Source organism: Mya arenaria, chromosome 3 (assembly GCF_026914265.1).
Source record: "Mya arenaria isolate MELC-2E11 chromosome 3, ASM2691426v1".
In the NCBI taxonomy this organism is placed as follows: domain Eukaryota; kingdom Metazoa; phylum Mollusca; class Bivalvia; order Myida; family Myidae; genus Mya; species Mya arenaria.
This window is the reverse complement of record NC_069124.1, coordinates 15296482-15310817: the sequence shown is the minus strand read 5'-3', so window position 1 is coordinate 15310817 and position 14336 is coordinate 15296482. Positions and strand designations below refer to the sequence as shown.

Here is a 14336-nt window from a genome sequence, read left to right as displayed (position 1 = left end):
GGTAATCCAGTATGTAAGTAAACATTGAAATCAACAAACCACACTGACCAAAAATAATAATAATACCATAAATGTGTTTTTTAAATGGATTGAATTTACAAATATTGTCAATTTAATTTTGTAAATTTGAAAGGGTTCTTTCAACAACATTAAACAAAAAGGCTCCATACATTGTCTAAACACAGTATTAAGTGCTTTTTGGTTATTTCAATGTATTAGGATTTGATTAACAGAGTGTTAAATAGTAAATACATGTCAGTACTGGGTGTTTGTATGTCAAAAGAAATCATTTTTAACTGAATCTTTAATCATATTAAGAGGGGTTAATGCACCCGGTGAAAGGTTGTTTTCATTTTCTAATTTAACATATGTTTGCATATATATATATAAATATAAATTTTACAATTTTCTTTCAGTGTTGACAAATGTTTCAATAATTGTTCACTTTGTTTACTATATCAATGTCATGCAGATTAATTACATTGTCCCACATCTTCTTGGGGACAGCGGATATGCTGGGCGAAGGTGGCTACTTACCCCATACCTCAATCCCCAGCCTGGTAGCCAAACAGCATACAACAGGTAAATGTAATTATTCTGCATGACATTGATATAGTAAACAAAGTGAACAATTATTGAAACATTTGTCAACACTGAAAGAAAATTGTAAAATTTAATCATGTAATAAGGTGATCTGTAACACTAGAAGCTTTCACGAGACATAACTAAACCTATATCTTCATCAAAGTAATTAAAAACAACAATGCCCTCTTCATTATTTTCTTTCTGAACTCCTTTGAATACACTGATGCATACATGTTCTCACGGTGCATTTGCTTTGATATGGCAGTGGTAAGAAAATAATCTTATTTACACTCGTCAATGTATATGTAATGATATATATACATATTTTTTTTTTCAGATCCCATAAAATTACTAGAGCCAAGGTGGAGAGAGGCATAGGCCAACTTAAAAGACGATTCGGTGTTCTCCATGGTGAAATTAGGGTGCAGCCAGAAAAAGCTTGCAGGTATTAGTAATATGCAAAACAAAAATTGCATAAAAAAGTATACTTTTAAGTTTCATGCACTTTTTCAAACAAAAACAAAACTGATGTATGGGCATGTGGCCATTGTCAGAAGAGTAGTTCCTAATGAAACAATGAACATGTTTGGCCCAGGAACTTGATGGACATGTTGATTATGGGTAGGTGACCCTATTGATTTGGAGGTTTATATCAAACGTTTTATGGTGACATTGAGCTGAAAATTTTAGCTATTGTGTCCTAGACAAAATACATAGGCCAAAACTTTAGGCCAAAACTTTAAGGAAAGTTTTTAGTTAAAAAACAAGCAAGTATTTGTGTAAGCTTAATTTCGTAGACAATGTACTTATTGAAAATGTAACTTCGAAGAAATTGCTTGGAATTGTTATTGATTCATCATTGTCATGGAACCTGCAAGTTGACTTTGTCTGCAAGAAAGTAACTGCAAAGATAGCTCTTTTAAAAAGACTTAATTACTTTTTAACGGATCAAATGAGACATTTGTTTTATAAATCGTATATACTTCCTATGTTTGACTATTGTTGTAGTGTTTGGGGGAAAGGCAAGCAAACGCATACGAAACGAATAACCATGCTTCAAAAAAGAGCTGCTAAAATTATTCTCTTTAAGCCTATTAGAACGCCATCGCATGAATTATTTAAACAATTAGAATGGCTTCAATTTGAATACCGTTGCAAATATCAAACGGCTGTTATGGTATATAAATCTATTAACAATCTTACACCGAGTTATATAAGAGACATTATAAAGTTATCAAACAATACAAGATATGGATTACGATCTTCTACGCGACAAGACATTGCCCACATTCGACATAAAACTCAATACAAGAAACACTCGTTTGCATGCTACAGCGGGACAGTTTGGAACTCTTTACCAGAACGAATACGTAAATCGAACACGGAAAATACATTTAAAGCCTGCTGCAAGAAGTTCTTTTTACATCATCAATTGCAAAAACCGTTGTAAGAATTGTACGCATAATTCCATGACTATTGTTTTTACATTATATATATCTCGATTAAGGTGTTAAATACATGTGTGACTGTCCTACTTACTCAGTTAATAAATTTTAATGATACGATTTGTTAACCTTTAGGTACAAATTGATGTATTGTTCGGCATTGATCTTATAATTAATGTATTATATTCATGTTTTTTTATGTTTTCGTATAACATTTTAATACGTACCCTTTTGAAATAACATAAATTTATGCTTGCGTTTTCATTCTAAGCATTTATGTGTGTGTGCGTGTGTATGTTCTTTCAGAAGGCCACATTGTAAATAAGTCGTGTGTTATGTTTGTTTATAATATGATGCCTATGTCTTAATGTGTTACCTTCTTTAAATAAAGTTATTATTATTATTATTATTATTATTATTATTATTATTATTAAAGGAGCATTACTGTTACAAACATAAGCATGACACAGAAAATTTACTGAACACATACTGTTTTATTCAACTCATTCCTGCATTTGTTATGTCCAGCAAAGTTACAGCATAACATGTCAAACATACAACTCATGAGCTCACTGTTCCAGTTATATATATATATGCAAACATATGTTAAATTAGAAAATGAAAACAACCTTTCACCGGGTGCATTAACCCCTCTTAATATGATTAAAGATTCAGTTAAAAATGATTTCTTTTGACATACAAACACCCAGTACTGACATGTATTTACTATTTAACACTCTGTTAATCAAATCCTAATACATTGAAATAACCAAAAAGCACTTAATACTGTGTTTAGACAATGTATGGAGCCTTTTTGTTTAATGTTGTTGAAAGAACCCTTTCAAATTTACAAAATTAAATTGACAATATTTGTAAATTCAATCCATTTAAAAAACACATTTATGGTATTATTATTATTTTTGGTCAGTGTGGTTTGTTGATTTCAATGTTTACTTACATACTGGATTACCAGACATTTTCTGAAACAATATCTGAATATACAACTGATTTTTTCATATTAGGTTTTTACTACATTTAATTTTATTAGATTCAATACATAATATGAAACAGCTTTGTTTCAAATTATTTTATTTTTTTGCTCTTTTGGTTGCAATTTACTGCCTTCTAAAGGCTGTTTACCCTCGTGTAATTCTCCCCCCTCCCCCCCCCCCCCACCAAAATCATATATTTTTTCCAAGTTAATTAATGAAGGCTACTTTAATAAATAAAAAAAACAATGAATTTCTTGAAAATGAACAAAATCTCTACAAAACTTACTCTTTCACATGATAATGTATTCATAAAAAGGTAAAAACATGTATATTTGCCATTACTTAAGCCAATGTGACCTGTTTATTTTTCCCAAAGTGAACCTTTTTTCCAAATTGCAAGGCACAGGCTGTAAAAATAATCTCCCAAAAAATCACTGAAAATCTATACTATTAAAGTGTATCAATTCATTAATTCAAAAACATTAAAGAAAACAAGTTATTTGCGGTGTTAACATAATTATTCTGAAATTGAACAGTAGTGTTCTTAAATTTCTGAATAAGAACATTCCATTGTTTCTCTAAATTACAGAATTGTTCTGACCTGCGCTGTTTTGCACAATATCTGTAAAGCGCGGAACATACCAATGCCAGACGTGATTGATGACGGCGGCAATGCTAACAACATGGACAACAACATTGCTCCTCAACATGGTATGCAGTACAGAGATTACTTCGCCAACACCTACTTTTAAGCAGTACATGTAAGTTTTTTTATTATATCCTCTATAATGATATATAGAGATTAACCGATGAATTAAAAAGGATATTTCAATAGGTGAAATAACATTTTGATACCATTCTTTAATTTTTTAAATTTAACAAGCTCCTACTGAAAGGAAATGCATATACAAAATGAACGTGCAAAGTGCTGGTACACACTTTTTATGATGTCAATTCTGAAATGACATTACATTTGCCTAAATTTTGGCCGGTTGCCTGAAAAACTTCCAATAAATTTTAATTATTTTATCTCATATATTTATGCATATAATAAAAGAAGTGTTGATTTCAGTGTAAGATAGCAAAATATTTCACATTGTAAACCCAGAAGCAAATATGTCACAGATGAGCTACACCAATTGTGAAATAGAGATTTTGGTGGTCACTCCGTGAAATATATTATGATCTTATACCTGAACATTAAAAGTACAAATGAATCCGAGGCTATAATCATTCTTCGCCAAGCTGTTTTTTGAGCACCCTGATCTGGAGCCGTAGCTTCTCTTCCCACAAACCTTGCATCACAGTATGGCAGGAACAGGTGCAGATCACTGAGTCACTGTTGCAAACAATAAGTCAGTTTTAATTACAAGTATAAAAAGAAACTTGAGCTATCACTAAAGGTGATTTGAACACCCCAAACAAAGTTACCACAGAAACAGGTTTGCCATATAAGTATAAGCATTTTGTATAAAGTTTCATTCAATAACATATTATATGTTAACTTGGTACTGATAAATACAGTACAAGAATTGATTGTGAGACTTTCTTCTACTTTGTACATACATATACAGTTCATTTATTAACAGTGACAACTTTTATCCTTTGTTTTAGATTGTGCCATGGCCTGAAATCATTGGATGATGTGCTGATGAAAAGTTTACAACTTCATTTTATGAATAGACATTATTCACACAGTTTGCAGTAAAAAAAATGGCATGAATGTGTTACTTACATGTTGTATGTCTCACTGGTCACATTAAGGTCTGTCACCATCTGAACTGGGCTGAAAGAAAAAAAATATTTCATTACATTAAAAATGAATAGCTTGAGAAAAATGACTTATAATATATTGATGTATGAAGAACATAACAGCTGCAAGTTTTAACCACTATTGAAGTATAATTGTACTTCATTGTATAATATAAGTTGCAGAGATTATAAGGTGACCCATTATGGGATATACAGGGGAAAGGAAACCATATCTGGTGAGAGCAAACCCTGAAATGGTACTACATGTATACATATTTGCTGACCCAATATTGAAAAATATGACCAGCCCTGGACCAATATATATACACACACAAGTGAATTTCAGCATTAACATGCACTCTCAAAAATTGACCGTTTTGGCAACTCCTTATAATAATAATAAATGATACAGTCCTGAAAAGTTACCTGTAATTTGTAACCAAGTCTTCACTGGCACTAAGACTTGCATTGGAACTGGCACTTATTCCCCATGTTGATGCACTGTAATGGTTTTAGGAGATATAAATACTTGGTACAAATAATAAAATACAGATATCATTTACAATTAAAGTAGTTGGAAAAAAACAACACACAATAAAATTATTGCATTTTGAATTTTGAATTTGCATTCTCAGCTTTTCACATAGCCCTGTTGTTGTTGTTCTTGTGGCCTCTTCCTTTGTTCACTTGAACTAGATACAAATTTTCTATTTATTATATATAGTGATAGCTTTCATCACAATCTAAACAGAAATGTATCAATATGAGATAACTGATAATATGTATAACCAGTTTACATATTAACTTAACTGTCAGACAGTATATTTGCAAATTGATATTGTTTCTTAATCCTAACATTTATTTTAAAAGTTGCTTTTACTATAGCCATACTTTTACCTGTTAAGATCACTCCCATTAGTTGTGGAAATGCCTGTAGACACACTGAAAAATATAAACAGTTTTCTGGTTTATGATTGCAATGAAATTAAAATGTTCAGTTTGTGATACATAAAACATTTATGAAAACAGTTTAATCAATCAAGATGCATTCACTACCTGAACAATTTGTTAAAAATATGTAACTTCATTCTTTTTATAAAAGTTCTTTGTATGTACAGTGTTAATACTTATTAATGCACCCACTCCTGGAAGAATTGAGTGCTTATTTATGTTTCATCTATGAGCATGTGCTGCAGGTGAACAATTAAAAAATGATAACCCCATTAGTTATTACATGTCATTAGCTTTATTTATTTAATCTTTACAATTTTATAAGCAATAACAAACACTTGAATGAATGCATTTTTTTATTTATCGCAGTGTTGTCTTTCTATATATGAATGATACTATGAAAATATTAGTCTGATGCACTAAGGAAACATGGATAAGAAGAGAGGTTCTAAAGTTAAGGTGTTTGCAACTCGCTTAAAATGTAAGAGGCTAGAAATCAACATGGTGAAAAATCTCATATCTGATCGCAAAAGAAACCAACCCTGCTTTTACATTAGAAATGGGTAGCGAGAAATCCCAGTATTTAGCTGTTTAATGGTAACAAAAGCAGTATCTGTTACACTCAATATGGTCGGGAGGTAACTATTACAGCTATACATGCAACGATTAATGAGTTTACTTGTTGGAGGGCAGCTGTAGAAATCCCGAGTCCATTGGCATTCCGGCCTGGGCGGAGATTCCAATTAGGCTGCAGGCTTTTTTCCCAACTACAGATATTACAGCATCTGTCAATAGACCAATGGTCCCAGCATTAGGTCCACCACCTGGAATAAGTGCAGTGTAAATGATTATCATTGTGGAACATAATCGAAAAAATGGATAAACAATAGTAATTCCTTGTATTAAGATTTTTTGATACATGATCAACTGTTGCAATATTAAAATGATAAATTTGCAAACACATGACATATGCTTTTCCTTACTAGTGTCATAAATGTATTTATAAACAAATCCAACACAAAGGTTCTTTTGAAGGGTACCGAGTTAAATTTGAAAGAAATAAGCATAAAACACGGTATTTCTTCTTTGTGAGACTATAGTAGACCATAGTAAATCTTTAAGCGTTCATCAATCATTAATATTGTTTTGCGCTTTCAGCTATTAAATATACAGTTAAAATCTTGTTAGGCCTTAAAAAGAAATATGTCTGTTTCGGGTAACCCGACCTTACCTATAAAAATGTGCTGACCCTAACTATTTTTTTTTCCGTTTCTGAGCAAAAAAAGTATTCGTTAGCGAAAAGAGAGTAACGAAGGGCGGATAAATGCAGATTTTAATCAGAATTATTGTTTATATGATGAAACAAAGTCAGGCAATGACAGTAATGTAGGAAAGACTGCCATGTGCAAGAAAACACTCTGAACTTACGACAGATTTTGAAAAAAAAAAAAAAAATAAATAAAAATCCCTACCTACCCTACCTAGAAATTTTGGGAAGGTTACCCTAAACAAACATTTTCTTTTTGGCCTTATCAGTATTTAATTTTTTCTATAAATTCATTATTTAGTAAGTAGTTGTATGGTTTTTCAGTCAAAAGTGATGTATGTTTTACATGTGAATGTATTGATTTTGAATAAGATTGTCACTTCAATTATATGACACACAATATGAAGAATAAAAGTTTATATAAAGAAAAGCCATTTTGACAGCAATTTTATCCATAAAGTGCATTACTTTTGTGTACTGAACATAGAATATGAATAGCAACAAAAATACATTTAATGAATTTAATGAATTATACCAGTTTTTTGTTGATTTTGGATGTAATCTTGGTATAAGTTTTTATGCCTCTGCACCAAGTTGTCCCACTTCTTCAGAAGATCAATGGATGAGCGTGGGAACTCTGACCCAGCGTTATACATCTTTGGTATGGTCTCCTCCCACATGTACCGCTTGGTTTTTGTTGTAATAGCTTAAACAAAAACAAAAAAAACAATAAGAATAGGTGAGTCTGTAGCTCTTTAAAATGCACTCAATGTGTCTAAATTCAAAACTTTCTAATACAACGCTAAAAAAAAATGTATGTGAAAAAGTTTTGATACACACATAAGATCACACTAGTCTCAATATTTCGACTGTTCGGTCTGACTATTGAACAAACCACAGGGGCAGGGTGTGTAGTTGGAATTTTGATTATCTTAACTTTGTACATTACAAAGATAACAGAATAAAAATTCCAAAAAACATTGTTTTTGTAAGTTATCAATAGTAACAAGTTCACCATCATTATAAATGAGACTTGGATTTAAAATAAAATGGGGGGGGGCGTGGTCAAAGGGGTGTGTCAAATCAACAACGCACTCTGCTGCCTCTGTGATACAAACATGTATACATGCAATTTGGAAGTTACTGTAGTTATAATTTAGCGATGATTTATCACTAGTCCTTTAGTATCCATTCGTTCTGTTTCGTACAGTCAGGATGCAATATTGTAACAGTTGCCGTCAGTTGGCACTGACTACTGCTTAGATATATTTTAGTTGTACAGATATACTCACAGGGTGTGTGCTTTCTATGCACGTATTGGTAACGGGTTAGATTTTGTGTTCCGCTTGGTCCTCCCATAACCTCTGCCAACAGCATACAATCATGCAGGGAAAAATTCGGAGAACGTTTCTTGACCTCTTGTTTTTCCATATTTACAAAGGTAAACGATGACAAATGCCGTCTGCACGATATATTTAGTGCGCACTTCCTTATTCCGGTTCTATTTTTGTGCTGGAAAATACCGGAATTCCAGCTTCCGGTTCTATATTTAGTTGGCGAACTATTGGAATTCCAATTTCCGTTCTATATTTAGACACGGAATTACCGAAGTTCCTTAGAAACGCGGATAGATATTTTTTAAGGTTAAAAATAAAGATAAGGAATATTTTACGAACGATTTCCTTAAGATTTTTTAGGAATACTACTTAAGAAAATCTTCTTTTTTTTCCTTACCTAAGGAAATTATTCAAGGATAAAATATTACTTAAAATAAATATTAAGATGCTTCTGTAATACGGACCCTGAGTATTTTTTTTGAAAAATGAAAAATGCTGCTGACAAAATGTTGAATGTTTGTGTGATATGTGTATTTCGAGCCATTTTTTTTAAGTATAACGCCAGTGGCTGTTATCTTCAAGCATTAAAAGGGAAAACTAATTTTCATCGTAACCCTATTATGTGGTCCTAACCTAGTTTTATTTGTTCACAAATTTGAAAATAAAGGCTACGCCAAAGGCAGTTACTCGACAAGGCACACTTAGGAAGAAGCATCCGATTGCCTATGTTTCCCCTCTCATTGTAAAGACTGTGTGGACTGTCGGACCACGGCGATACAAAGAGGTTGCCACTCCCTATTTTTCATTGCCTGTAGCGTGACATGGTGAACATGAGCGGTTCCTAGTATTGGCACTGTACACCAATACTAAGCTGGTCTAACGACACCTCCATACTCATGCTAGCCTTTAAATTACTTTTGCCAAATCATTTTGCTGAACGAAAACATTGCCACATATCAATGTTCGGTCGTTCAAGAGGAATGTTTGTGATGAATGAAGTTTTGCACTTCGAAACCAAACTAAGAATGCAATGAGCCTAGTACATTTCACAACGCATCTACATTCTAACATTTTTTTAAAAAAGTGCTTGATCTTGCAATATTGATTTCAATTTTCATTCAAGCTGAACTTTGTAGACATTGACAAAACAACAGGCTTGCATCTTAAACCGCCGCATAAAGGACAGTGAGAAACGAATCTCGTCGACCCATGCTGGCACGAGCAAACAAATCATTTTGTCAACAGCATTTCGCAATGATGAAACATTTTAGAATGCAGTGCACATTTTGCTCTTGTGTACACTATCAAAATGTTTACCATTTACCAAGTTATGCTCCAACCAATATCGTAATCAATATGACAAGACCAAAGCTTAATAAATTTATGAATTACAAGCAGCATTACTGCTAAAATTTTGTTCAATCACAAATGTTCCTCGGTTTCAGCCGTGACCAAGTCTGGCTGTTTCTCATAAATAAATATAGTGAAAAACCGTTTGACTGTGGTTTCAATGAAAAAAATCGACACACCAAAATGTAACCAATTTTATGAAAACAAATGTGTTATCTTTCGTGAACAATACTTTGGATGGCCAAAAAAACAAACAACAGTACTCACAATAGCAAACAAGACCCGCGTTACTGGGGTAAGCAAGACAGCACAAACATAAAAGCAAACAGATAAATCAGTATTTCTCCATTTGATTTTTATTTTTTGAAATGATTTACTGTATGTTAAATTTTCAATGTTCATGTAAAACACGAAAAACAAGTGTTGGAGAATTACTGATGAAACAACGCAACGGTACAAAGCACATATAATACAGCAATTTAAAACGAACAAGTGTGGATAGGTAACTTTTTTCAAATAAACAATGACATTTCAAATACATTGACGAATTCTGTCTGCTGTCTTCTGTCGGATCCCCTGTGTATGGCATCTCATCTGAAAAAAATGAAATGAAACAGTGTAAAAGACGAAACATTCTTACATACAATAGCAAATTAATGTTTACTCTGGTAAATTTTGGTTTCATTAATAACATTGGATTTTTACAAAAATGATAAATGCTTAATTTCAAAACATATTAACCATTCTCTCAGTTTTGATTTACAAATGACAGAGCAGTACACTAACAACGTGCTTAAAATTATGATTTTTTTGACAACTTTTCAAATTTTTCAAAATTTTTGACTTTGGATTTTCACCATAGCGCATTCGCTTTTTAGCTATATACCTACCAAAGCGCATTTGCGTTTAAGCGATGTAGTTTTTTCACGCTGAGTACCCCCCTTATGAAACTTTTTTTTACATTGAATTTAGAACGATTTATTTGAATCTCAAAATTAAGCACACAAAGTGACGATGTACAAATATTTTGGAGTGACGAGATTTTGGCTCGCTCGCCCGACCAAACTAAAAGACTTATAGATATACTTTAAGTCTTTTAGTTGGGCTGGACGAGGTAACCAAAAAGCTCGTCACCCTAAATTATTTGTACATCGTCACATGGTTTGCTTAAATTTGTGAGTCGATTTGTCATAAAAAGAGTAAAATGTATGATAAGATGCTTAGCATCTTCAAATAATTTGACATTCATCTTTTGGTTTGACAAATAATAAAGTGAAATGTATGATAAACTGCTTAGCATCTGTAAATAATTTGACGTTCATCTTTTGGTTTGACAAATAATAGAGTGAAATGTTTGATAAATGCTCAGTGTCATGAATCGATTTGACACTTAGCATTTGGTTTGACAACTGAAAGAATTATTTATTTGCGATTGTGTACTAGAAGAATTTGCATTGTATGACTATTTCTAAATGTCATGAACAAATAATGTCATATGGTTTGACAAAAAAGTAGATTGAAATACCATTCATTTGTGATGTTTTACACTTGTGAAATGCAGATCGAATGCATTATTTTTGTGCATATTTAATATGTAACACATACTTAATATCATTACAAAACTTGAAACCTACAGCAATTTATGATCTGTACAATGGAGAGACTTAATCGCAAAATTAAAAGAATTGCCATTCTTGAGGCTAGACTTGCTGTACTCAAAACAGAGTTACAGTCAGAACTGGAGCAGCTGAACAACTCCAATGACATGACAATGAACTATGGTTCAAAAACATTATCACCTGTTAAAACCGAGGTTGAAGACTGGGGTGACTGCGTAAGGACTTCAGAAATCATCAGCGAGGAGGACTGAGAATATGAAGCAAACAGGCAGCCCTTCACTCTTGGTGGGACATTCTGCAAAACGAGAAAATCTACAAACTGGGAAAACAGATGCCCTGTTTGTTTCTCAAAAAACTGTGGACATAAAGTGAACAGATGTTTGTTCAGAGAAGCCGCAACTCAGTGATTTAATATTCTACATTATTGTTGTATGTACCATATAATACTGGATGAACAAGTTCAAAAACTTTTTATCATATACTACTGGATAAACAAGTTAAAAAATAAATAAGCACTTTGTATTTTACCTCGTGTTGTTTTACTTCAATGTCCCGAAACCATTTAAACGAACAACTTCCACTGAGGTCAGACCAGCCATACAGAGCTGAAAAAACAAACCATTTCTGTTGAAAAATGAAAACATCAATGAGTAAAATAAGAACAATACTTGTTCAATTTGTTTGCCACCAAAAACATGAATCTTAAATGATCTTGTTTTCCCTGCCAGATGATATACAATAAAACTTAACAATATAAGCTTCAACTCACTAATTTTCATTTACTAAATATGAACACTGGCTAATTAACTTCTATTAAGTCTTTGACCACCAAAGAATATTTTCAGTGAGTTGTAAATGCTTAGTCTCAAAACATATTAACCATTCTCTCAGTTTTGATTTACAAATGACAGAGCAGTACACTAACAACGTGCTTAAAATTATGATTTTTTTGACAACTTTTCAAATTTTTCAAAATTTTTGACTTTGGATTTTCACCATAGCGCATTCGCTTTTTAGCTATATACCTACCAAAGCGCATTTGCGTTTAAGCGATGTAGTTTTTTCACGCTGAGTACCCCCCTTATGAAACTTTTTTTTACATTGAATTTAGAACGATTTAGTTGAATCTCAAAATTAAGCACACAAAGTGACGATGTACAAATATTTTGGGGTGACGAGATTTTGGCTCGCTCGCCCGACCAAACTAAAAGACTTATAGATATACTTTAAGTCTTTTAGTTGGGCTGTGCGAGGTAACCAAAAAGCTCGTCACCCTAAATTAATTGTACATCGTCACATGGTTTGCTTAAATTTGTGAGTCGATTTGTCATAAAAAGAGTAAAATGTATGATAAGATGCTTAGCATCTTCAAATAATTTGACGTTCATCTTTTGGTTTGACAAATAAAATGAGTAAAGTTTATGATAAACTGCTAAGCATGTGTAAATAATTTGACATTCATCTTTCGGTTTGACAAATAATATAGTGAAATGTATGACACATGCTAAATATCATAAATCTATTTGACACTTAGCATTTGGTTTGACAACTGAATGAGTGAAATGTATGACAAATGCTAAATGTCATGAATCTCTTTGACACATAGCTGTTATTTTGCTACCATAATGTGAAATAAGTTAAAAGAGCAAAATCAAATCATGTTGGTTCAGTGTTTCAGTATATTAAAGTACCAAGATGAGTTAACTTTACTGTTCATTGCAACTTTGAGATTTGTTTCTGATGAAATTTGGTGAAATTACTTACTTGTTATTGACAGAGCAGAACACACTGCATATTGGGTAGGCTTCAGGTTATATAGGCTAGGTTACTCCTCACAACTCTAAAACAAAACATTTTATTAACAAAACTGCACATATTGCTTGTTAGTTTTTTACATTTTTCATTCCATTAAAAGCATGGCTAAGTGCACATTTCATCCACATCAACAATGTTGAAATAATCCTGAAAACAAAATACTTCCTACATACAAACAGACACAGAAAAACTGTTCACATGCAGAAGGTATTATGTTCTCAACATTTCTTATCATTCACAACAGGAACAAAATTATGCATTTATGGCATTGGTAGATATCAAACACAAACTGAAAATTTATCTAATAGCAGTTCAATGTAATAAATCAAACACAGTGTCTGTTATTAGATAAATTATCAGTTTATAAAAATTATTCCAAGCATATTTCCAAACAGACTAAGCACTGAGATTATGATATGACAGTTCAATTCATGGAATTAATTTTCAGTGATTTTACTTACTTGTAAATGTACTTTCTTGGGTACTACCTTCAACCATTTTGATCACCAGCTTTCTGACACACAGGACGACTGCATCTGAACTGCCGTCTCTGGTTTAAAAAAAATAATTTTCAACATATTTTTCAAACAAACAAATAGAAGAAGATATTTATCAATCTTGCATGATTTGCCATTTCGTATTTCTGCCGGTCCATAGAATTACCGGAATCCCCTTATTACCGGAATCCACCGGAATCTACCATAATCTGATTAAATTATACCTAAATGTTGTTTGGGGATGTTTTTAAGCTTTAATATATGTAATGTACTAAGAGGTATACCTTTATAATCATATTTTCATATACAGAAAGTGTTTCAATAAGTGTGTCAATATGAATGAAAACTTTCCTTGACTACAAGGACTAAAGAAATGCACACAAGTGACATAAATTTAAATGTTTGGTACAAAAAGTAGACATTTAGAACTTAAAATTATGACACAGGATGTGAAACAACACTTTATAGCCGATAACAGTCGAACAAGAGACCACAAGATGTGGGTTTTTAACCCTTGGCAAATGAACCTTTAAAGGGATTATTGCATACCAAGGACAATTTATTGTTATTGAATTATATCATGTTTAATGTTATTATTACATAATATTTCAAGACTTGAATGATTCAATACATCTGCTCCTATGTATTTTAATTTTCATAACTAAAATTGTTCATCATTGTAAATACAGTGCTCAAGTTTAAAGCTGCATTCTCAGACTGACCATT

The 14336-nt window shown here is 32.2% G+C and overlaps 1 protein-coding gene and 1 long non-coding RNA gene across 2 annotated transcripts; one reads left to right on the top strand and one right to left on the bottom strand.

Moving 5' to 3' along the window:
• The first annotated feature begins 466 nt into the window (after positions 1 to 466).
• Positions 467 to 4909, top strand: LOC128225728 (putative nuclease HARBI1). Its single transcript, XM_052935635.1, has 4 exons — positions 467 to 582; positions 923 to 1030; positions 3612 to 3783; positions 4637 to 4909. Exons 1-3 carry the CDS (start codon positions 467 to 469, stop codon positions 3772 to 3774), a joined length of 387 nt encoding a protein of 128 aa, XP_052791595.1. The 3' UTR covers positions 3775 to 3783; positions 4637 to 4909.
• Positions 4910 to 10181: 5272 nt separating this feature from the next.
• On the bottom strand, positions 10182 to 13894 carry LOC128228449 (uncharacterized). Its single transcript, XR_008259921.1, has 5 exons — positions 13575 to 13894; positions 13063 to 13138; positions 11827 to 11903; positions 11489 to 11593; positions 10182 to 10273 (listed from the first exon to the last, which is right to left on the bottom strand). It is a non-coding gene; the product is annotated as an uncharacterized LOC128228449 (long non-coding RNA).
• Positions 13895 to 14336: the final 442 nt, after the last annotated feature.